The sequence below is a fragment of the Ceratotherium simum genome, chromosome 6 (assembly GCF_057802395.1).
Source record: "Ceratotherium simum simum isolate JZ-2026a chromosome 6, ASM5780239v1, whole genome shotgun sequence".
Classification (NCBI taxonomy): Eukaryota; Metazoa; Chordata; class Mammalia; order Perissodactyla; family Rhinocerotidae; genus Ceratotherium; species Ceratotherium simum.
This window is the reverse complement of record NC_141905.1, coordinates 40,003,392-40,029,417: the sequence shown is the minus strand read 5'-3', so window position 1 is coordinate 40,029,417 and position 26,026 is coordinate 40,003,392. Positions and strand designations below refer to the sequence as shown.

The 26,026-nt window shown below is 35.7% G+C and overlaps 1 protein-coding gene and 1 long non-coding RNA gene across 10 annotated transcripts in view; one reads left to right on the top strand and one right to left on the bottom strand.

Moving 5' to 3' along the window:
- The window catches only part of LOC147916845 (uncharacterized), an 81,070-nt gene extending 68,899 nt beyond the window's left edge, over nt 1-12,171 (top strand). The window contains exons 2-3 of the long non-coding RNA XR_015552487.1: nt 9,758-9,925; nt 12,046-12,171. This is a non-coding gene — a long non-coding RNA (uncharacterized LOC147916845). The remainder of the gene's footprint in view (nt 1-9,757; nt 9,926-12,045) is intronic.
- The window catches only part of ANK3 (ankyrin 3), a 511,319-nt gene that overhangs the window by 10,222 nt on the left and 475,071 nt on the right, over nt 1-26,026 (bottom strand). For 4 of the 9 annotated variants that reach the window (XM_087432168.1, XM_087432171.1, XM_087432172.1 and 1 more), the window contains 7 exons: nt 25,413-25,487; nt 22,150-22,281; nt 21,098-21,241; nt 17,566-17,874; nt 17,196-17,286; nt 14,272-14,650; nt 1,750-1,827 (listed from right to left, as the gene is read on the bottom strand). In XM_087432168.1, coding sequence (XP_087288294.1) covers nt 1,759-1,827; nt 14,272-14,650; nt 17,196-17,286; nt 17,566-17,874; nt 21,098-21,241; nt 22,150-22,281; nt 25,413-25,487 — 1,199 coding nt within the window. In that variant the 3' untranslated portion in view covers nt 1,750-1,758. Of the gene's footprint in view, nt 1-1,749; nt 1,828-3,509; nt 3,570-3,692; nt 3,777-10,613; nt 10,701-12,608; nt 12,660-14,271; nt 14,651-17,195; nt 17,875-21,097; nt 21,242-22,149; nt 22,282-25,412; nt 25,488-26,026 lie in introns of all 9 variants that reach the window. The other 5 variants (XM_087432165.1, XM_087432166.1, XM_087432167.1 and 2 more) reach the window with 3 other exon arrangements.

Genomic DNA, 26,026 nt, shown 5'->3' with positions numbered 1-26,026 from the left:
GAGGCTCATGAGGCATGAATATTCTGACCTTTCCTATCTCTCCAGACACAATGGCAAAACTCTTCTGCCAGCTACAGTGACCTGCTCTCACAGTTCCTCCTTTCCTGTTTTTTCCCACTTCTCGCCTTTGCAGAATGCTACTGCCTGTGCCTAGAAGGCTACCCCCAACACCTTCAAATTTCCCACCCCTCCCCCAGTTGGGTCCTATTCAGCCTTTAAAACTCAGCTCAAACATCACTTTCTCAATGAAACCTTCCCTGTCACCTCAGACCCAGGTCAAGTCTCCAGTTAACGGTTGAGTGTGTGGGCTCTAGGGGCTGTCTGTTTGGGTTTGTATCCTACTTCTGCCACTTTTTATTTAGGTCACCTTGGGCAACTTTGGGCCTGTTAAGTGGGGATGATAAGGGCGCCTATCCAAGAGGGTTGGCTGTGAGAATGAAATGAAGAGCACATGTGACACACTTGGAAGAGTATGTATAGCAAATATTATCATTTCCAGAGTGCTCTGCAGTTCTTAGTAGTTTTCTCAATGCTCTTAAATGCTGATGCAATTAGTTAGTTATGACTGGTTACCATTCAATCTCTTAAACGTAAGCTCAGAGATGGCAAGTACCATGCTTGTGCTGTTTACCAATGATTTCTCAGTGCTTATGTAGAAAGCCTCATAGAGAAGTGAAATAAATCTTTGAGTGAATAAAACAAATGATAAGGTTTTTTTTTGTGGGGGGTGGCTAGGGGAGATGGATTAAGAATTTACTGGGCATTAATTACCTCACATACAATGAGGTAATGAGACTAGATGATTTTTCAGTTTCTTACCTCAGTACTCCAAATACCGGAATTTTGGTAATTGGGGAACAACAGATGTATGAAAGTGAAAACTGGAACCTGTTTACTCTTTGTTACTTTGACCGACAGGGCTAAGAGAACTGTTGATGAACAGCCCTAAAGAAATCATCCTGCTTCACGGTATAGACTTAGGGAGAACTTTTCAAAGCTCTATCTGCTTTTTCACCCCAAATGGACTTTCTAATTATAGCTATGTAGAAAGAAATAGGAAAAAGTAAAATTTAGAAAACAATGTTAAAGGAAAATATCATTATCTATGAAGAAAAGTTCAGACAAATTTAAACAAAGCTCACTCAATATTTAACTTAATAAACAAATAGGAGTACCATTAACTGCAAAGTTAACCATTAACTTCCTATTTAATTTGCTTTGGTTTATATAAAATGTAGTAGTATATAGAGATTTCAGTCATTTAATTTAAACGTGGCAACCGCTATATTTCATCTGAAATTATATTCTCAGATTCTGTTCTGCTAAAATGGCAAAAGGTTGGATCCATAGAAATCTCAGAGTACATTTATAAGAATTATTTGTTGCCAACTAGTCTTCCTGTTAGATTATGTAATGCTACTGCATTTCATACCAAGCCTTCGCTCTTAGAGACTCAAAAGTCACTATTTACATTTGCTTCTGCAAACATCATTTACATTTAAATTCTAACTAATTTGTGAAGAGAAAGCTTATGGACTGTGAACTGGAGTCAAGTTTTAGTGTGTGTATGTATGCATACATAAACATAAAAATACTCCGAGAACTTCATATTGGATATTCAAAGCTGGAATTCAGTGAAAAAGCGAGGAAGGGGGAATATCTGAATCACTTATTAGGTGAAATTATAAGTTTCACAGCAAGTTAAGTCCTACTGTTGTTGATAAGAGCATACTTATCACCTTGACTGACCGTTTACTGTCATGAGTGGTTCTTCTTTTCCACCTGCCGGATTTCTTTCTTCGTCTTCACCTTATAACCTTCTCCCTGCTTTAAAAGGAATGTACACATTAAGATTTCATGGCTAAAGAGTTTTAGTTATAAAGCAGTTCCTATTCTGGTCCCTTGAGGCTGGATTAGGATAAGTGAAACACAGTTTAAAGCACTTTGTCACTTCACATCCAAAAACACACAATCTATTTGGCGTAACTATACAGTTTAGTGTCACCAAGGCAAGCTAGAGAGCACCGTTGGAATGAATACAACAACACAACTGTACTTCCCAATAATTCAGTAGGTTAGTGATAAACAAAAAAAATGAGCAGCCTATCCATTTCCTGCAGTAAGCTAGAAGAAATCCTCATTAAAGCTCTCAAGGCACTCAAACCCCAATTATAAAAAGTATTAGTCAATTATAAATTATGCCTTTTTAAGCCAGCAGAATTTTAAGTGATCTGTTGTAATGAGACTGAAATTTCTCAGTAAAGCGCTAAACACGAACTAAACACTGTGGAAATGCTGTTGATCTGAGGGACTTATTTTTTTTTTTTTTTTAATTTGTAGAATTACCAACCCCCTCCTCTTACTCCAGACCAAGCAGGCATCAATTTTCCATAAAACAAGACCTGTCTTCACTGAGCATCAGGGACACACTTCTCTGAGAGCAAAATTGTTGCACAAACACTCAGCTTTTACTCTATTTATAATGGAAAACACAGTATCCCTTCCAATTTTCTGATTTAGTCCTTCTGAGAAATTTTCGGTTTATTTTTTTCTTAAGTAAACACAAGCTATGGAAGTTTCTATTTTTAAATTGAAAAGGGTAAAGATCTGAGAAAAGGGAAGAAATAAAAAATAACCAGAGATGTTCTCTCTGGGAGATGGAGATCCATTTGCTGAGTTATGCTGCTCAGTGATGAGTTTGGTTCTTTAACTGGCACATTGGAAACAAGCTGTTATAAACCCAAAGAGGAGACCCCTTCTCAGGGTAAGATGGGGGAGTTCAGGTTTCCCTGTGGAATACACTGGAAAGGGAAAATGTATAGATTTGAGGTATGGATCTTGAACTGAGCTTTGTGCCATTCTAACGTTTAAACCCCGAGCATTGGGCCGGTGCCATGGCTTAGCGGTTAAGTGCGCGCGCTCCGCTGCTGGCGGCCCAGGTTCGGATCCTGGGCGTGCACCGACGCACCGCTTCTCTGGCCATGCTGAGGCCGTGTCCCACATACAGCAACTAGAAGGGTGTGCAACTATGACGTACAGCTATCTACTGGGGCTTTGGGGGAAAAAATAAATAAATAAAATTATTTAAAAAAAAACAAACAAAAAAAAAACCCCGAGCATTTGCTGGAACCTGGTGCTCTCCATCTGTGTCCCAGGCAGGACTTGGCTGAAGGTAAGGCACTAGGTGGGGGGTGGGGGCACTGCCCAGGGCTTTGGTGGTGGTAGAGGGTTTTTATTTTCTTTCGTGCACTCAAACTGGCACGTTCTAACCTCCATAAATGAATTTATCTCTGTGAAAACTCTGAAGACAGTACAAATATAGACTATTAAAGAATGTTAGGAAGAAAAGTCTTTTTCTTTGATTCTGATCAGATGCACATCAGATGTTGTCAAAAGCAGCAAACGCTTCAAGCTGCCACACCGCAGATATCAGCCCGTTAGCAGCATTTTCTAGAGAGTTCATAAAGCTTTTATCCTCTACTTTCTCTTTGACAGTCCCTTTTCATTACCACGTCATCATGTTTTCTCTCTTGTGGGATAAGAATTCGTCTTATTACTTTCCGAGTGATCTGTAGGAAGCAATAGTGAAAGGTAGAGATTTTCCTGTTTTCTGTTTCACGAGGTGACACTACAGAAAAAAATAGTAGAAAATCTAAATTCTAAGAGAAGCATGAAATCCCAATGATGATTACTTTTCTGGTGATGAGGTTGCCTTCTTCATCAGTAAATTGTTCTTCTGTGACAGATTCACCAGGAATGTTTTTTGCTTCCTCTCCCTAAAGGATGTGGCATAGAGATTAGCAACAGACTAGATGGGCAGATCTCCACACCACTCCATACACCACACACATGCACTGTGGAATTTTAGAAAAAGAAGGTATAAATTCTACTTGCTACTCCAGTGCAAGAGGAAAAGGCTAACTCCACTGATGGTTATTTAGCAGTCAACAACATTCAAAGCATTAAATCTCAAGTATGTACAAGAATGATGGTTAGCAACAAACTCCAAGAAGGAAGAATTTGAAAATATATAATTATATAATGCAGTTACACATTGACAGACAAGCCAAAAGGTTTCATTTGTTGAAAAAAAATCTAGCCAACAATTAGAGATCTAATTAGATCATCTCACTTTGAGTGCAGTGTTTCTTCATTAGTCCTACCAAATCTCTCATTTTTAGATTACATTTTGTCTACTTTGAATTAAGAGAGTACCTTAGTTGGGGCATGATATTTATCACCCTTTGTTAGTTTCATTTAAAAATTCATTTACTAAGGGTAATGTATATATTTTTTGAAGCACTATGAGAAAAGTTCAGGGTACTGAGAAAATCTTACCTTTTCTTTTTAAGACTGAGCCTTTCATAGGTCTTAAAATAAATGAGAATAACTATGTCTGAAGAAGAACATAGTTTCAGAATACTATCTTCAAGTGAAGATGTCTTATGTGATGACTGATTATCTAATCTCCACTGCCACAGACCAAAAGAAAAAAAAAAAACCAAAAAACAAAAACAGTACTAAAAGAATTTAATAGTATCTTTCAGTTAGTGACTGTTATCTGATTTAGAAGGAGAAACTGTCAAAGATCTTCCTCTAATGAGTTTAAAAAAATGGAATAAATTCTTAACTCTCCAAAGTGGGCCCATATTTTTCTTCTCATAGGCAGCTTGGTAGATTTACATGGCTCCTTAATATCTGTCTGTTAGCTCTATGATTATATAAAAAGAAAACCACTCAGGGCTGGCCCAGTGGCTTAGCAGTTAGGTGCGCGCGCTCTGCTACTGGCGGCCCGGGTTCGGATTCCCGGTGCGCGCCGACGCACCGCTTCTCCGGCCATGCTGAGGCCGCGTCCCACATACAGCAACTAGAAGGATGTGCAGCTATGACATACAACTATCTACTGGGGCTTTGGGGAAGAAAAAAAAGAGGAGGATTGGCAATAGATGTTAGCTCAGAGCCGGTCTTCCTCAGCAAAAAGAGGAGGATTAGCACAGATGTTAGCTCAGGGCTGATCTCCCGCACACACACAAAAAAAGAAAGCCACTCAGAGAGCAAAAATAGGACTGTATTTGCAATACGTTACCTTCTTCACTGGTGTTCAACTTTAGGTTACACTTACAGTTTTGGGGAAGAAGGACAAACATCTTAAGTGCAGACCTATTCTACAGACCTATTGACCTGTAAGTCAATCTTCTTGTTGAAAAGGTGACCTGGATAATGCTACAATGCAGTGTACATCTGTGTTTTTTTTTTTTAAGGAAAAATGGCAAATCATAAAGAAGACAGCTACATTTCTGGGAAAGCCAGGATTCTAACTCTTTCAGTGTTATTATCTTGGAAGAGGTAGTAGCTCTGATAATTTTTTCCATGCCAGCCAATGGTGAGAAAATTCTGTGATTGCTTTATGTCACAACCAGTAGAAAGGCAGTTCTGGTTTAAAATGGTAGAGTAAAGACTAAAACAGTATCTTATTTTGCTAACAGAATTCTGTTTTCATTCTTTTCTCTTTTTACAAAGTGACTTTTTATTCTTATAGACTGTGGGCTAATAGGTCATGACAATGAGGGGACCTATGACTCATTTTACCTCACTGTGGTATAGAGGTGGGATGAAAATTTAAAAAGATGTTTCTTGCTGTTTATGTTTAGTTCACCTTGAATCTTGCTTAGGATTAGTTTCAATTAGCACAATTAAGAGAGGGAAGGAAATGGGGAAAATGACGAAGTCTCATGCTTAAAATGCACTAAAATCTGCAACAAGTTTTTATGGGAGTGTTATTTATATTTCCTATGGTTGATATATATTTGGAAAAAAACCAATTTCATTTTATTTTAAAAGGCATTAAGATAGCAGAAAAGCCAATAAAAGGTCATGAAAGGCTTCACTATAGTTTAAACATGAATAGTAAATGAAATATTTTTGAGCTAACTCTTGGAAACGTCCAGCTCTTTGAGTGTTAGACAATTCGAGGATCCCAGGAAAATCCAGTAAAATTGAGTCCTATTGGATAGGTTACGAATGGACCCTTTTGTGGAGAAAGATGCCAATTAATTTTAAATTGTTTGGACAGTCTCTGAAAGGAATGTGAAGTAGGTATATTTATAAGCTTAGTGAATACATAGAAGTATACTGATTTACATTAATAGCCTTAGAAAAAAGCAAAGCCCTACTTATAAATAAAAAGCCATATAGGTTGAGATCTACTCTGATATGTAGGCATTTTCATTGTTCCTATTGAAAACTCATAGTGTTTGTGTATAATTAAAGGTAAAGATCTTAATCTTTACCTAAAATGTCTTAATCTTAAACGGCCATTAAATGTAGTCAATTAGTGTGTTTTTTTTTTTTTTTTTTGGTGAGGAAGATCAGCCCTGTGCTAACATCTGTCAATCCTCTTTTTTTGCTGAAGAAGACTGGCCCTGGGCTAACATCCGTGCCCATCTTCCTCCACTTTATATGGGAGGCCACCACGGCATGGCTTGCCAAGCGTTGCGTCGGGTGCATGCCCAGGATCCAAACCGGCGAACTCCGGGCCGCTGCAGCAGAGTGCACGCACTTAACCACTTGCACCACTGGCCAGCCCCAATTAGTGCTTTTAATAAAGTCAAAATCAGTTGTCTGATTATGTAGAAACTCACTAAATTGGGGAGCAGATTAGATAGGAAAGACAGTAAGGAGTCATGAAATATGTTTTTAAAAACTTCATCCATCTTTAATTCTGTCAAATATATTAGAGACCAAGTAATACCAAGGAGAGGTCTTTTGGGCCTCTCTTTAATGAAAGAAGACAATTTCTAATTATTTTCTAAAGTTTTTGAAAATGGTTTCTACTTTTAAGTAAACAAAATTTTCCCCCAGTCTTGCTGACAGCATTATTTTTGGCAATACCCCCCCCCCTTTTTTCCTTGCCTATTTCAAAGGAAAATTACAGCACATATGGTATCAAAGTATCATGCCTGGTGGCCACCTTAATGAAGACTAACTGTACTTCCCTTTGGACCCCTGCTGAAGCATTGCATTTTATAATTTTTATTCCTCTCTCCTTGAATTTTTGAATAAAATGAAAGAACAATATGAAATGTACCAATGTGTTTTGATATACAAAACGTTAAAATTTGAACTTTCCAAAAATGGGATGGATATCATATATATATGACACGTATATAAATTAGCAAGTTACTAAGCAGTATGTATAGTATAACTCATTTCTGTATTCTCGCACACCCACTTGCTGGGGATATGTGTGTACATGTACATAATATACATGTACATTTTATATACATACACATATTGATATATGTATATAAAAACAATCTGAAGCTTGTAAACAGTGGTTACCTCTGGGAAATGGAATGGGTAAATAGAACTTTATATATTTTGAATTGCTTTATTTGAGGAAAACATATAATAAACTCTTATTTGGAAAGTCAGTAAAAAAGTTTAGAAGTAGAAATAAAAGTACAGTTATTGGAATCTTACCAAACTTCACAATAGTTTGGCTGTGAGTTAGTTTAAAATTTTTACCTTTGTAATTACTGAATTTGCTAAGCCAATAATGTAAACAAACTTACAGGACTTGTTACTTTACTTCAATTAAACTGCTTCCAAGCATTTGAAACCACTGTGATAGTACAAATTATATAGAAATAAATGAATATGCTTATAAAAATCCCCAAACAAATGGGAGAGTTTATTAACCTGCCTCATCGCTTAGGGACTTGAAAATATTAAATGTAAAAAAATAAAAATAGAAAAATGAATGAATTCACATATGAAATTAAAGAGAAAAATCACACTTTCACTCCATTTATTATACAAATTGAATGGCTCAGGAGATGGATTTGCCTAGACTTGTGGTAATGGAATCCTGAGCACACCTACTGCTTCCGTTGACACTTCCCAGCCAAAGCTGGCTCTGGGAGGGATGGAACACCCCCAAATAGTTTTTAGCTCTTCAGATTCTAAGTGCTAGGGGGATTACTATGGCAAACAGTATAAACATGCTGGTTCAGTCCAAGGTTCACAGCCTCCATGAAGCAGGTCAAATTCCCAGCATTCCGGCCCCATCAAATAGTTTCCAGGAAAGAGCCCAGTGCTGCCCTCTTCTATGCCACTGGAAAGGTCTAAATGGCCAGGTGCCTAATTTCATCTAGGAAAAGTTATTCATTTTTAATTTGTTTTGGAAGAGAAAGAATATAGTATTGCGGGAAAAGCAGGTAGCAGGCACTTCACTAGAGGGGTGGGGATTAGATTCTGGTCCCAGATGGGCTACTGCCCTGCTAGGTGATTTTGGGTGAATCGACTTGTCTCCAAGCCTCGGTTTTGTCGTCTAGGAAAAGAACTGATTTGAGTCTCGATGACCCCTTTAGAGCCTAACATTCTCATTTCATGTTTTTGACAGAGATGGTTCCCATGTCACATTTACCATATACTACTGCAGTTTCAAGTGCTTTTACATCAGAAAGATACCAAGATAGGGAGTAAAGAGAAAAGCAACAGAAGTGTGATCCTTTTCAACTGCCCCAAAAATCTGAACAGAAAAATATTAGCCAGAAAGACAAAGATGCCTATATATGTAATTTATGAAGATTTTTTGTTATACCCATAGCTTCCAATTATAATTATAGTGATTCTTTAGCTTTTGGTTTCTCCATCACATATAAAAGACATTTCTCAAATCTTATTTGAATGATTCTATTATTTATACAACGCCCTCCCCAGTTACAAAACCCATTCTCTGACGATTCCACTCAACGTCCCAAAAATTACAATGACTTCAAGAAGTGGAGATTTGGGAGAACACAGACTCCTCTGTTTTATGAAGCCTATAACATCATAGCATATTTTGGTCTTTTAAACTTAAGCTCTTAATAAAAATGTTAATATATATAATTAATATATTAAGATCAAATATATAAGTAACCCACTCTAACAAAAGTACTTAAAAGCTAACTTGCTAATGCATGTCTAGAATTTTAGGAGACCAAAAGAAATAATCCTCATTGACTTGGGGGTTTTGATGTTTTGTTTTGGTTTTGTAGTCTCCAGAGTAAAACTTCTTTACGGTCTGCCTCCCACTTTTTTTTTTTTTTTTTTTGCAGAATTATGTTTATTTTCTTCTGTCCTGTATAGAAGAGTCACCTTCTCTAATGGGCAGATACTATAAAGGAATGAGGTGGATTTGGATTATGAGTATATCATATGTTAAGAATAAAAAGCAAGTTACAAGACAGTACAGTGGTATGCTTTTTCTAGATGTGTCACTTTAAAATATGAGTATGGCTTTAACACCTTCAGAAAAAACAAATTACGTATTCTTCCCCCTAATCCCAGGGAACTTGTGGGAGGTAACTGAGTATGAGGATTTTATAGATAGGGGGTTGAGTACTTGCAAATATGCTAGATGCCAGTAAGTTATTTGGCTTGCCCATGTGAAATTTTCAAAGAAGCGATTCATGCTTTTTTTGATAGCTCCCTATTGAGCTCAAGGTTGATGTGGGGTTAATTTAAGATTTAGACAAGGACTTATTTTCTTCTCTAATGTTTCCAGAGTCTTAGAAAAACTTTACTAGAGCAGATTTGGCAGATTTTCTTCTCTTCTTTCATCTGATCTACATGAAAAGTACAAGCAGCAGGATTAAGAAGTTTTGGATACTTCTCTGCTCTCTGTTGGGTCTCCCAATACTTTGGAAATGGATGATAAGTTTGATAAATGCTTTTCAATAGATATTTCCCTTCCTTTCTTTCTCTCCAGAGCTGCCAACCAAGGAGCCTCAAGTTATTTGGAGTACATTCAAAGGCCTGTGTATTGAAAATGGCTTCCTAGTTCTCTGCACTCAATTATTCTAACATTAAGAAAGATTTCTCTGAAGACAAGAAGCAGATTGCGAGAAGTATTCTGCTAGAGTTTACCATGCATAAGGTTAGTGCTTCAAAAGGCCTTTGTGGGGGAAATCAAGACTTATTCGTGGTGTTCAACTGTGCTGTAACAGGGTAGAATTATATTTTTCACTTCCATTAAAAATTGCTTCCTATACTTAAAAATACAGCCTGATTTTTTGTATGTTGGTCAAGTTAAAAAGCTATTTCAGAAGTTTTTGCCTGATTTGCATTATGTGACATATACCCATGCCAGGTTATAACTCCAAATTCTTAGTCATTGACGGATAATGAAAGACTGGTTTTCACTTAAAAACTGTTAAGGCAGTAGGAATTTGAGACTGAGAAGTGAGCCTTTTTCTTCCTCCATTCTCTTCTTTATCTTATCTCACACGTCATTACAGCCTCTGAGGTTTCAACTGAACATTTCTCTCACCAAGACAGACTCTTTGTTCACACATATAACACTTCTCCAGGGAAAGCTGGATACAAATGCCAAGAATTCTCAGATAAAATTACAACGGCCACACGTCAAACACAGGCCTAGACAGAATGCTCACTACCATGCAACATGACTTTTTCCTTTTGGTTGTTGTTTTTATAAGCTTTCAAATATGCAAAGAAACATATACAGAGCCGTTTAGTTATCAAGCATGCTGAATTTTCAAAACTATAAGAAAGGACTTGCTAATAATACAGCAATGCCCTGTAACGATCCAGCTACAGGATACCTTTATAATCAAACGCCGGCGAATAACTCGGGTAGTGACTCTCTGTTCTTCCTCTGAGTTTGAATCACTCTCACTGTCTTTCAAGTCCTGATAAATGCATTTTTAGCATAATTTTACCATTACATTTAAAATAAAATACATTCTGAGAAGGGAAATCAAGAAAGGATTACTTTTACTTGCTGGTTTTCCCCCCTAAGGAAAATCATGATGTATATTTGTGAAAATATTTTAAAAAAAATTTAAGTGTAAGAAAATTTTGAGCAGGATTCTAAATGAAATTACTCTGTGTATGTATATATGTGTGTATATATTAATTATATATACAGTATGTATATGCAGATAAAGACCAAGTAATTAAGTTATATATTAAAAAATAACAATTGTGGAGAATTTTTGGCATCAGAAACTACATGCTACTAATTATTAGTTTGAAGAAACATTAATATTCTTTTCAAACTAGTTTTAAATGTATATAGATTTGACTTGAATGTATATCCTTATAGTTCAGGCCACGTTTCACTTGATCTATAGAAAGAGGCATAGTATTTCTAATTTTTATGAAATTTTGGTCATATTTGACAATTTTATCAGAAGCTATTTTAAACTTTATGAAAAGTAAAAAATTTGTCAGCATAATTTGCCACATATATTTATATCAGAAGATTTTTATCAGCATAATTTGCACCTAACACATAATTGGTACTCAGTAAGATTTTATTCAAACGAATACAAGAATAATATGAAACAAGTTAAAGCTTGAGGTCTTATTTTAAAGAACTGTTATGAAGTTAATAGAAATTAATAGAAAAAAAAATTTCACAGACAGGAATATGGTACAGACAAGAATAAAGTAATTGCACAAAATATTAATTTTTAGGCAATAAGGATAGGAATAAGGAAAAACTACCAAGCAGCAAACAGTTCATAATTCTAGGGGAAATATATCTTTGGCTTTTACTTAAATATCATGGTGAAGAGTATTTACTGAATGATTTCATTTTTCATTTCTAAATTTTAATGGTAGAATTCTGAAAATAATTCTGGTACTTTATTTTCTAAGTTTACTAATTATCCCAAATTTGATAGTCCTGGAGACAGAAGTTGTAGTTAATATCCATTGGAAAAATCAATGGCAGTATTAGTAAAAATAGGAAAAAAACAAGTAAAATAGTTATGAGATGTATAAGTGTTAGCTAAAATGATTTATGAAATGTTAGTCAAATAGACAAGAAAGTAGGCCATTTTTCACCAAAGGTAAACTCCACAAATATTTTTAAATGTTATAGTAACATCAACCTTAACTTTGTAGGAAATTTCATCTGAACAAAATACCCTACTGAATAATATGGTCAAAAGGAAATAGTTTTCAAGTTTCTCACTCTTTGCAAAGATATTGGCTGCTAAATTCACTATTGCTTTTAAAATTTTTTAGAAAAGGACTGTAAATCGAGATGCTTAGAATGATCTAAGTATTGTGAAAGGAGGCCCTGCAATGGCTCAAAAAGGCAGAAAAGGTAAGAGTAGTTCATATTGTGAAAGAAAAGAAGTACTAATCAGCATTCAGGGATTAATAGATTAGATGAGGCAGAAGGGAAAATTCATCTGAATCATCCATACACAGAATCTTAAACTGGGGAAAAGTTTTCACTTGGGTAAATTTAAAAGCAGAAGAACGTATGTTAATGCAAACACTAACAACAAACCAAGATGTCAGTTATACCATAATCCTATCAAAAATCATCTGAGACCAGCCCCTTACATAAAGAAAAAGTAGCCATTTGGCCAGTGTTTCAGTTTCCATTTTCTCCCTGGGGTCTCTGCTAATCTTAAGGTGAAGGGTAGAGAGAAGATGGTGGTAGAATCTTCATCAGGATTCCTTTTACAGAATTCTCTAGGAAATGGCAAAGAGAGTAACTAGGAGACCAAATGGAATTTTCTCAGTACTCCTTGCCATGGGTCGCTGCACGGAAAGAGGTGGCAAATAGCAGACTTTACCTTGTAACAGCAGGCAGCCATCCGTGTAAGAGCCGCACCCGGACTTTTGACCTGATTTTTAGGGGACAAAAAGGGGGCTGTTTTCTGAGATCATACATCAGATGACCTAGTTGGTTGCTATCGTACTATGGTCTAGCCACAAAAGACACATCCTGAAGATCTTTGGATTTCTTGTGAGGTCAGGTTCATATCTCCCGGAAGCTTTAGCTCCATTGTGAATTTTCATGCTCATGAAGCCTTTATGCATTGGAGTAGGACCAGTGACCAATACAAAAGGCACAAACTCATTTATAAGAAATCTTGAAAACATTTTCTAATAGTAATTATTTTCCATTACTGATGAACTCAGCTGGGTTTCCATTCAGGGTTAAGACTTTCATTTTCAAACCCTCTTTATGCCTTCTCCCTGGTTCCCCAATGGCTAATATGTATGCCCATGTATATACACAGAAGTGCTTACTGTAATCCACGTCTATTGCATAGGCCCATGTATATACACAGAAGTGCTTACTGTAATCCACGTCTATTGCATAGTTCATGAGAAGACACACAAATTGAGAGAGCAAAAAGCAGTCAAAATGTAGGAAACAGAGCTGATTTTTATTTTCTCATATCAATCTATAAGTCATAATTTCAGTTAAAAAAATTTTTTTCATATCTCAAAATGGTAAACCTCAGAGAATAAAAAAAAAATCTATTAGATGGTACCAAAAAAAAACATGTAAGTACAAAGAGCAAACAAATAATTCTATGACTGTAAGGCTTTAAAATTATTAAAAACAAACATCAAGATAATTATCAACTTAGATATAAAAATTATTAAAATTTAAATTTCTCAACGCTGTTAAACAACAGTGCTATATACCCACCTCATTTTAGGCTTGGGAATTGTGTTTCTTCAATTTTTTTTTTGTGTGTGAGGAAGATCAGCCCTGAGCTAACATCTGCCAATCCTCTTCTTTTTGCTGAGGAAGACTGGCCCTGGGCTAACATCCATGCCCATCTTCCTCCACTTTACATGGGATGCCTGCCGCAGCATGGCCTGACAAGTGGTGCGTTGGTGCGTGCCCGGGATCCGAATCCGCGAACCCCAGGCTGCCGCAGGGGAGCACGCGCACTTAACCGCTTGCGCCACCGGGTGGGCCCCTTTCAATTTTTAAAGCACACTTTCAGACAACAGACCTTATAGAGTAGAACTCTCATATGAGTCACATGCTATAAACTTTTTAAATTATACAAATTTTGTATTTGTACAAAATACAGGGTCAGGATTACAAAAAACAGGAAGGGTCAGAATAATCCTCCTCCTTCCATAAGCAAGAAGACTGGGTTGGGAGTTAGGAAACCTGAATCCCAGACAAAATTAATACTGGACCTTATAAGCTAGTTACTTAACATCTCTGTACTTCTTTTCCCTTCTTAAAAATGGCTAAAGACATGCATATTTCTTTTTCCTACCCAATGAATGAAGGTATGTCCAAATAGCATATGTTTTACTCTTACTTTCTTTATCCCCACCATTAGTGTTACAATTTTCGATTATGCATTTATAATTTGGAAATAGTAAAGAACCTTGGGCCCATGCTACCAGATTAATCAAAAGAAGTGAAGCATCAGTATTTTCAGTTTAAATAACTGCATACTGGATAACTAGATGACGTACCTTTTGCTCAGACCCGCTGGACTCCTCTTCTTCGTGTAGGTTAAGCCTTGGCTTGCCATCTGCGGGAGAAGTCCTACTCATCTTTTTCATACTGACAGGCACACAGGGTTTAGGCTCTTCTATTAGAAACTTGCTGGTTTCTTCTAGAGATTTCTGATATGCTGCTAGTGATGATGCTGGTTCCTCAACACGACCAGATCCAGGTATTTTTGGTTTCAGAGTTTCCTTAGCACTCTGTTTCCCTACATCATTTTGGGATTCCGGAAAGTAAGATTTTGTCTTTGCTTCTGGAGTGACTTCTACATGGCTTCCATTTGCTTCAAATTTTCCAGGTTCTCCTTTGAGATATGAGGTAATAGAATCTCTATACTGGTCAGGGCTGCAAAAGATAAAATGTGGAAATTTACAATGGTATCATATGGCTGAAAATGGGCTTCAGAAGCTCTCAATTTTTAGCAAACATGTTTTTAACTACTTTTGAGGGCATAAAATAGAAAGGCATGAAAAATCTGGTCCCTGGATTCCAAACTGGGGGGCGGGGGGCTCTCATGGGTGTGGGTATGGGGGTGAGGAGGTGCTCCAGGCTCCAAGCGTCCCCTGCATTGCAGCTCCCAGCCTGGCTAGCTACGCTGTCGTTGTGTTTTGTTTAATCCACTTGTACAGCTACTTGGATTCTCTATCTTAAAAAGTAATCCTGAGAGGTGCATGGACATACCCAGAGTTCCAGATCCACCAATCTAAAAGGAGGCTATCTCAAAATGCTTCTATATTGCCAGTGAAAAAACTGCTGACAAAGTACAAAATGAATTCCTGTGATAAGAGCTCTGGCATCCCCAAGAACCCCAAATTCCAGTCTCTGTATATGTTTCCAATTGTGAATCCTGCCATCATGCTTTTCCAACCGTAATCCCCTTACTTGGTTCTCTTCTTTCTCCAGTCCTGACCTCTGCTGACTCTCATTGGTGATCAGGATGTTGGTGCTCACTCGTTGCTTCTACTTCCTGTGAGAACTGTGTTCCTTTCAACTATTAAAAATCCTTCTCTTCCAACACTTTCTTTAAATTTATTTCCAATTTTTACTAGTTTCAAGATAGCTTTTATTTTATTTTGTAGCTTGTGTATTGTTTTTAGTGTCTTTGCTTATTAGCTGCAGAATTCTGAAGGCAATAACTAGTACAATGTTTTACATGTATAATATATATATTATGTATATGTATGTATGTGTGTATTCTTATAAATCAAATTCTGATTATCTAAACAAATTTATTAAAAAGAAATCAATAGCAACACCCTGTTCTGTATGTGTAAGGACAAATAGTCCTAGCATACTGTGAAGATCCTATAACTATATCTACTTCCTTCTGTGCAATGAAAATTGTGACTATATCTGAACATAGACATCAAAATTAGTACTATCTGTTGTCTTTGCAGTTATCTCTTTGGTAGGTTGAATATAGAATACATTGATGCTACCATTCTTCAAAAGGTTTGTAAACTCCTCTTTGGGAATTTTTATTGAACAAGAAGCTTATCAGCAATATGAAAATATCAAATATGGTTATGAAATAACCTCAGTTTTTTTGCATCCAACTTAAGTTTATTATTACTTGCCACTGAAGTAAAATATATTTTAGTCTGATGTACTCATAAATAAAAATAACGCCAACTATTACTGAGAGACTATTTGCACCAGTCATTTGATAGGAATGCTATAGTCTTTCTTTTTCAATTTGTAAACCTGTTTGAGGAAAGTAGTAGTATTCTTATTTTTAAAGCTGATTAAAGTGACGTTCTTAGAGCTTAGAAATTCACTCAAAGTCACAAAGTGCAAACCTAATGGTGGTAGGATTTGAACCAATGTCTGGAGGACACTAGACTCTCACTTTTCTAGAGTAAGGCCAGTAAAAAAAGGACCAGATTAGGGAATTATTTTGGTTATAACAAATTTCTATCCTGGCAATATTACTTGGAGTAAAGAATTACATATGCTATGGTGCAAATTACGTAAAATATTCATATAGAAAAAAATGAAGGGTATATAAAATGTTGTGTTTTTTCTTTTAGTATGGTAGGAAGACAGATGACTTTTCTTTTTGCTTCTCTGCATTTTGTACATTAAGACATTTAAAAAAAAAAAAGTAAGTAAAAGAAATACACCAAAATTTTAATGGTGGTTATTGCTAGATGAAGTTATACTGATTTTTTTAATCTGTATTTTAAAATTTTGTGTAATAAGTATATGTATGTTTGCAGTCAGAAAACAATAGAAATGTTTATATTTCTAAAAGACAGAATTTTATATATCACATTATTTTGAATGAACATTAATTACTGGCTATGTGAAAAGAATAATACAACAAGTAATAAACTAGAAAAGAGTAGTCTTCTAAAGTAAAGAGAACATATAAATGAATGTATAAATCTTTGCCATGTATGTAAAACTTTTTGCATTTTACTTCAGGTTATTGATAGTTTTTTTTTTTTCTTTTTGGTGAGGAAGACTAGCCCTGAGCTAACATCTGTTGCTAGTCTTCCTTTTTGCTTGAGGCAGATTTTCGCTGAGCTAACATCTGTGCCCATCTTCCTCTATTTTGTACATGGGACGCTGCCGCAGCATGGCATGATGAGTGGTGCGTAGGTCCGCACCGGGGATCTGAACCTGCGAATCCCGGTCCCTGAAGCAGAGCGTGCAAACTTAACCACTACACCACTGGGCTGGCCCTATCAGTAGTTTTAAGAATTATATTTGAGCTTAGGGTAACTTTCCCTCTCCAGATTAGCAGAATGAACCAACCTTTAAGACAGGTATTATCCCAAAACTAGAACGGTAATTTAGAAAAAGAGTAATTGCTAAAAAGCGTATATTTAAAACTATTAACATGTAACCTGTGTTTCACTTTCCTTTTTCTGAAACAGAGCCATACCTGTCATCCATTCGATCTAGTAACCCACCAATTATTCTTCGAGCTTGAGTGGAGGACTCTATGTTTCCACTTGGTGTCTCGTCCTGCCAACCTGTAATTGAAGACATTTCCAGTTCTGCTTGCTGAACATGTTTAAGAATAGCCTGTACTTTTTCTTCTGTCATCTCCTCAGACTCTACTCCTTCTTCAAGTTGAATGTCCTCAAATAGAGATTTGAGTTTTTCTTCCGTCATCTCCTCATCAGGACCAGATTTTCCTTTCTCTTGCTGCTCAGAGCTTACTCCTACTTTTCTAGTCTGTTTCAATGGTTCTGCTGGTTTAGCATCTTTTGGGACCCCAGCCATACTTCCGAGGTATTGAGGATACTCACTCAGACAAACATTCTCCAACTGGCTCTCATCTACATCCACTGCTTCAGGCATTTCTGTTAAAGGCATTGAGTCTTCAAGTTTGCTGTCTTCTAAGGAAGTGTCTTCTGCAGTTACGACTGGAGGTCCATCTGCTGAATGTCCTATGTTTCCCTGGGAAGGCACTAGCCCATCACTGAGTCTATTGGGGGTTCTAAGGGGAGATTCTACGCTAGAGATATCACTAAAATAATCATCTTGCTGGAAAGGGGTGGGTGGTGTGTAGTGCAACCCTGTGGGAGTTTCCAGTTCCACTTGAAGGGAAGCATAACCTATGGAAGACAGTACATTTGGACTGACTGGAATGAATTAGAGTACATCAAACAAAAACACATGGAATGACTTAAATTATATCAGGTATGAAAATGTAATGATGAATTACAGAATAATGCAGATAAATTTATTGGTTTAGTTCAATTAAATGTAATACAATGAAATAAAAGACTAGTGCAAACTATAATAAAATAGAATACTAATTAATTAAGATATAGATTGTTTCTATCAATTTTGGTAAGAATATAGTAACTTAAATACACAGACTAATTTAATTCAATATAAAGTTAGTTGTCATTATATAAGATACATTTATTCCATGGCCAAATTTATTATCTTTCTACTTTTAGCATGCAAAATCCATACTGTGGTGGACTGAATACAGCAAGCCACAAGAAACCAATTTTTATAATTAATTACTTATAACTTATTTTAATAATGGTGTATATGAGCAATGCTACCCAACTCTAATTCTTACTTATTTCACATGAAATTTACAGCAAAGAAAAATGAATTTAATCTTTGGAAAGAAACGATTATTAGATTTTGGAGCAGTAGCACTGGGAAAAAAATCTAAAAAGATGTTAGGAAAGGATTTAAAAAGCAGATAAAGTATAAAAGACTCCATGTAAATTTTCAGGTATCATAATGTGACAGAGATGAAAGGGTTGTGGTGTATATGGAGGTATTAGTAAACTTGGTGATGGGGTCCACTCAGAACCACGAATCAAATAAAGAGAAAAAAGAAAGATACACACCAGACACAGGAAGAAAACCATTTGCAAACAGCTCTCTGAATATTCACGACAATGCTATGAAACACGGAGGTTTATTAACCAGCCTACACAAAGGGGAAGGAGGGAGCAATTCCCTTGTTTTAAACTTGGCTGCACGGACTAAGGGAGTATTTTTCTCTTTCAGCAGAGAGAAAAGTCAACAATGGTCTGGTCATGGTGAGGAAAGGAAGTTTCACACAAGTTCAACGAAGAGGAGAGACAGGAAAAGAAAGGCAACTAAGCACATTTTCTGAATTATTGGTCTACAAAGCTAAAGCCTAATTTTTCTATCAGTCTAAGGTAAATACTAACTTCACTTTTGTTGTAAATTCAAATCGCTATAGGTAAATGAACATTTTTCTGTTATGGTCACCTATAAACCAGAATCTTGTTGAAAACTTGGCTAAGATTAGCTGAGGTTCATAATCTGCACAAGTGAAATTTATTTCATACACACATTCCTTAATTTCCCTAAGAATGTTTAAAATAAGGAATACAAAATATTAAGATGTAGTAACAAAAAGCCCTTGTGAATTTATTTAATGATATTCTGATTTGTGAAAGTTAAAATTAAATGAAGCTTTCAATTCCATTGAATACTTCCATTGTTTTCTAGTGATCTTGTTTATTAGAGGTACTTTTCTTAAAAATTTTTCCCAATAAAGAATATTAAAAGATTCTATAAACTATAACTTGGCAATAATTCATAATTTGATATAATACTGATCTATCTTTCTCCAGTGCAAAAAAAGTTTGGTTACCAATATATGGTCTCACATATAAGACAGGCCTTGAAGAGACTTTTTTTCTTATAGAACCAAGGTTCTATGGTATTTATAAACTTAAAAAGAAACCACTTTTGACATTATTACCCATCATGTTTATGTTATGTGGATAACAAGGTATGCTTTAAATTTTCTGTTGACTTTAACTTTAGTAAGCAGAAACTTTCTAAGAATTTGAGATCTTTTGTCAAATAACATATGCATAATTAGAAGTTCTTGAATCTTGTTATTCTAACTTTGCCAGTTTAGAAATGGAAAAAAATCACTACATTTTCCAAAACTTGAAGTAGAAAAATATCTCCAGCTCCTCTTCCTGCCTTCATACCATCGTCAACATTTTTTTACTCAAAATTCATTATAGGAATAAATTTCCATTTGTGAAGGAAGACGAGCATCTTGAAAAATATAGTAAGATATTCGTTATACTTTTCTTAATATTTTGATGAAAAAAAGCCCCAATTTAGATAATGAAGAAAAGATGACAATTATATAAATTAAGCTAATGTAACAGAGGAATTATGTTATTAGTGACATCTATGATTATTTTTTTTTTTTTGTGTGAGGAAGATCAGCCTTGAGCTAACGTGCAATGCCAATCCTCCTCTTTTTGCTGAGGAAGATTGGCCCTGGGCTAACATCATGCCCATCCTCCTCTACTTTATATGGGACGCCACCACAGCATGGCTTGACATGCGGTGTGTCGGTGCATGCCCAGGATCCAAACCCATGAACCCCAGGCCACAGAAGTGGAGCACGCAGACTTAACCACTACAACATGGGGCCAGCCCCAAGGGATCTTATTTTTTTTGTGTGTGAGGAAGATCAGCCCTGAGCTAACATCCGTTGCCAATCCTCTTTTTACTGAGGAAGATTGGCCCTGGGCTAACATCCGTGCCCACCCTCCTCTACTTTATATGGGATGCTGCCACAGCATGGCTGGACAAGCGGTGCATTGGTGCGCGCCCGGGATCCGAACGTGGGAACTCTCGGGCCGCTGAAGTAGAGCGCGCGCACTTAACTGTTATGCCACCAGGCCAGCCCCTATGATCATTGAATTAGAAATTATGCTGCCTTTTATATACGATAGATCAAGTAGAGTTCTTCCAAAAAATGGCAGCATATGAAGTTAAAATAATGCTAAATAACATATACTTTTTCAATAGACTTTTTCAGTACACGCTTAAATAATTGGTCCCAAAACAGTAATTCACCATTTTACCTGATAATTTGTATACTATATGCTTAAACTTGACCCAATACCTTGCTTATTGGTAAAAACAGCTCACAATTTATTTTTATCTCTATATGAATAAAAGAGTTCATTAGTGTTTTAGGTTAATATGAAGATGACAAAAGGAGTGCATCTCTAGATATTGTTTTCTTCCATTTGGTCATATAAACTATTTGAAATACAAACTCTTTTAGTTAACTTATGCTTTTATACCTCATTATTTGTATTTTATATAACAGTTTGTCTAGAGTTTATCAAGTTTGTTCTATTAGAGTGTTTATTTGCAGACTCTGGCAGAGAGAATGTTGTGGAAATGAGAAATTAAGTCAAGCAAATCACAATTTAGTTGGTTTTAAGTGACTGCCTTGTCCTACTGCACTTTCAAATTTCATCAAATGATTGAGTAAATATGAACGCTAAATTCAATTACCATCAACAGAGTCATGGAAAACATTGTTCTCATCTGCAAAACTTCTGGTGCCTGAAATATTTCCATAATCAAATATTGGTCCTTCTAGCAGAGTCACTATATCTATTCGATTAATTTTTGTCAAGACCGAAGTTAAGGCATCAGCTGAAAAAGGAGAAAAAAAGGTTGAAAATCCAATTAAATTATTTTCTTCCAGTCATCACAGTATTCACACAAAGGCATGGTTTCTTGACCCTCCTGGCATTTTAGCTTCTCCTTATTCTAGTTCTGCAATATCACTATCCAGAGTGCTCAGAAAGCTCGCTGCTACAGGGATGACAAGTTAGGGTCTTAAGAATCACTTTGCGAGGCTGTGTATGATGACAGCAACGTTCATTCCACTGTAAGATGCAGAGCAAACGGGCTTCAAAATAGCTAGACTCCTTTTAAGTATAAGGGGATCTAATAAAATTTTAAAATGTTCCTGTCCTTTTAGACTGTCCAACTAGGTCACCCTCATATTTGATGCTTAGCATTTTAATGACTTACTGAGGTCAGGCTGACACAGGCAAACCCACAGTAACTTATTCCACATTGTTGTGGGTTGGTACTTGTCACAGTATAGCACCACTCCCCTCTCCCCACCCCAACAAAACTAAACAAAACAAAACCCAACAATATTAGAGAATTCTCTGCCACTACAGACCAAGCTGAATAAAATGATTTGATCCCCTAATTTGATACTATCCTTCTGTCTCTATCTCCCTGCACATCCATCTCTGGCCCTAGCAGTAACTTCAGAGTCTTTCTGACCACCACCCCATGATTTAACAGCTAGAATTATATTTTCATTTTTGATGGTTACAGAGAGAACTATGGACAAAATACAAAAACTCCCCTACTACTTGCCTTCCTAAAAGCTCCCTAAAGACAGTTTAGGATAAATTAAACAATTATAACTTTAAAAGACTTGCGATTACTTTATGATCACTCTGATTTTATTAACAGTAGGCTTATCTAAAATATTGGATATATGCAGTTTTGAAAGTTAAAGTAATATAATTTCAGCATACTTGTAGCATTTTTTCCGTCTCTGGTAACCCATTTTTTTAATAACATGAAGCTTTGAGAAATTAAAGAATTTGGATTTTCCACACGTATTTGATTGATTTCATCCACTGAAAAATTCAGTTCCCTTGCCAGTTCTGTAGAAAAGAAAAAGAGTTACTAAGATTTCATATTCTATTTTATCACATATATATCATAAAAGTAATGCTCAACTGCCACACACACGAAAAAGGGAAGGAATTTTATAGTAAAACCCAAGTACAGCCTTGGGGTACTAATCTTTATACACTTGATTTCACAGGAAAGTGGTGATCATACACAGGCTGTGACATAACTCTCCTGAGGTAATTACTTAGTTACAATCAGATTCCCTTTAGAGATTATTTTATAAAGATTCTTGATCTGTACAAAGAGGATGTTGCTGGATTCTTTTAATTCAGCCAAAATATTCTCTGCAATTAAGAAAACTTCATACAACAGAGGTAGGGATATAGGATTCATAAATATGGCACAGGAGATGCTGGTAGGGTTTTCCCTAGGCAATCTTCGTGAAGTACATCTTTTCCTCACATAATATTCTACTCTATATGCCTTCCAGTTTCATGAATTCCACTTAGGAGGTTAAATGATGACTCTAGGCCAGATCATAGTCTATGATATGCTGCCACTTTTGTGAAAAATAAAAGGGAGATAGCTTTCTGTCCAGCTAAATGTATATACCCATCCACTGGATCTTGTAAATGCAGAGAGTGTCTTTAGAAAGATACACATCATATGAGTATTAGTGGCTGCCTTGGGAGAGGGAAACTTAGGAGTCAAAGATGAGAAGGAGACTTACTTTTCACTGTATATTTTTTGTACAATTAAAAAAATCTATCCGGTGTATATTATCCTAAATGATTATAAAAAGTAAGAAATAGGAAAAAATTCCCCTGTGGAAAAGGAATTGGTCAAGATTCTATCCAGCTTAAGAAATATTTCCAGCAAGTTCAAAAAAGTCCATGTGCTTTGACCAAGTGATTTCACCTGCAGAAATCTATCGTGAAGACACACAACGTTGTATACAATGATTTACATAGATGAATGTTCACTGTAGGCTTGTACTGCTGAAAAATTGAAAACAATTCATGTGTTGAAGAAAAGGAAAAGAGTTAATTAATGTAACGCAATGGCTTGTAAACTGTTCTGATCAGGCCTACAGTTAGAAATACATTGTATATCATGGTGTTTATATAAATGAAACCAGATCTTCACGGAGCAAAACTTAGACTTAATACCTACTGTAATACATAGACATTTTCTTTTCCATTCTATTCCATTTAAAAACAAAAGCAAAGCATGACTTGATTTCATGACTCACTAGTGCACTGTGACCCACAGTTAGAAAAACACCATTGTAGAGTACATCTGTTGGATGTTATTTATCCATTAAAACCAAGATCAGAGAATATTAAGTTTTGTATAAACTATGTAATTACAAATAAAAAAGCAGAAAATTACATTGTGTATATAACATTTTAAAAGCTTTAAATAAAAAATCAAAGTACATTAAGATGTTAACAGTGGTTCTGAGGATCAGATTTAAATTTTGTTCTAAATGCTAATTTTCCCAATAATCTTCATTGAGCATATAGTAATTCAAATTCGAAAAGTCAATTTTTAATTTTTTAAAGTTCTTCATCTCTGTGTTTTAAGAGACAATACTGCTTACTGCCCAACAAACCCTCACGACCAAACTGTATCCTTTGTCTGGAAACCCAATGAAGAGCAAAGATACACTGTCTCTAATAATTTTACAGTTTTATGACTTTATATCTGGTTATTCTTATGTCACATCTTCTCCAAAAATTTACTGACAAACTAAGGACTGAATTTGCTTCAGGAAAATAATCTAATAGTTATGGGCATATAATACCACAAACTCAATATTTGCTCCAGTATATTTTCAGATTACAATGTCCAATGTTATAAATATTACTATTAATTTTATGTTAGCAAATATTTATACATAGTGAATTGCTATTAACGCTGAACAATCTGCAAAAGATTACTCAGACCACCTGTCTTTTCAGAGCTCTACTAGGCTCCCCCCGGTCATTAGCAGTATGCCTGAGAGCAGGGACTGGGTGGAAGGAGAGAGGAGGGTTTAATATGTGGTGGGGAGACTTAGGGCATTCAAAGGAAAAAAATTTACATGACCTTGTTTGCTATTATCTAGTTTCATATTCTCCCTTTTAATAGCATAGATAATTATTTCTCTCAGTACAGAATGTATGTCGCTGATGGTATGCAAGATGACTTTAGATATGACAATAATTAACATTTATTTTTTTAACTGTTATGTTTTTTGGCTGTGCATTAAATAAAATACATTCAACCTATAAAACTTGAAATTTCTACGATTCATAGGAGGTAGGATTTTGGGGGCCCAGTTAACATCAAAACTACAGAGCAGAATTGTCCAATTGACATAGAACCTTATCTTCATCTGTAATGAAGCGAAATCAAGCCAAATATTCCTTTTCTACACACTGATCATAAAGTTTGATTCATTTCACAGAACTCAACTACTTTTATAAATGGAATAGATTTATTTATGTGTATCCTATTTTTAAAAATTTTAATTAAAAATTTAAACTTACTGTCATCCTTTGTTTTCTTGTTTATATGTTATTGAAAATGATTCTTGTCTTCCATTATCAAAGTGATATAGGATTTCCTTTTAAATAAATCTTTGAGCATAAAAGTGAGTCCACTTAAGAAAAGTACCAGGTAAATAAATATACAGATAATATGTGTATATCATAAAAACTGTGACAATGACTCATGAATGATTAAAATGTGTGAAACCTAGGCATGGATTAATTGAACTGTTGCCTAAAAGAGCTGTTCTAAGGGCATAAACCATATTTAAAAATTTTAGGTTATTTAAAAATCATAGGCCTTAGCCATCTTTTCCTTTATGCCACAAAATATATTTGCTATTAGGTAAAAGTTTATCCTATATTACCAGTGAAGAAAATGCTTCAATTTAAGGTAAAATTAAGATTTAAATTTCTATTCTTTAAGTGTATATGCATAGAAAAAGCTTTGAAAAACACAGCATCTAGGGTGTTATCAGTAATTATCTCTGGGTAGATAGAATTATGGGTGATAGAAAGAAGCAGCGAGTAAAAAACATTTTTGTTTTTTAGTAATGAACCGCTTGTGAATAAGACAAAGAAATTAAGAAACTGTATTTGTTTTATTCAGGAGTGTACACACTTACCTGTCCAACTAAGTCCCAGGTGATCGGCTACTATTGCCATCCTGATATCTGTCCGTTCACATGGACTCTGTGGACCTACGATTTACAATTTCTTAATTAAAATAATCATCAAGAAAGATACAATACTGGAAAATTGCTTTTAGCAGTACTCAGCTTTTACAGAGAGACTAATGCTAACACTGTACACTTAAATGTGTCCTAATCACCTACATGAACACTTCTCTTTTCACATGGCTCACTTGATTTCACCTGCATCAGGCCAAATGTCAGACTACATGAATGCTTAATGTAATGGAACTGAACATGCTGACAAGCTCGCTACTGGACGACAGGTACAGAATTGTTGTGTTGGTGAAACACCATGATGGGATTGCAACATCTGTGCTTTTACTTTGACAGAATCATATCCATTAGCACATTTAAAAAAAAAAAGTTGCTCATCTTGAATGACACCAATATCTTCAGCATGCTTCCCTAGCTATCTAGGGTGTAGTTCAGTTAAAAGGAAGAAAGAAGAGTATATAGACAGCACATACAGATGACAATGACAGAATGAGAAACTACTGTTAAGTCACTCCACAGGCAATCACAACAGTTCATGCACTAGGGTCTAC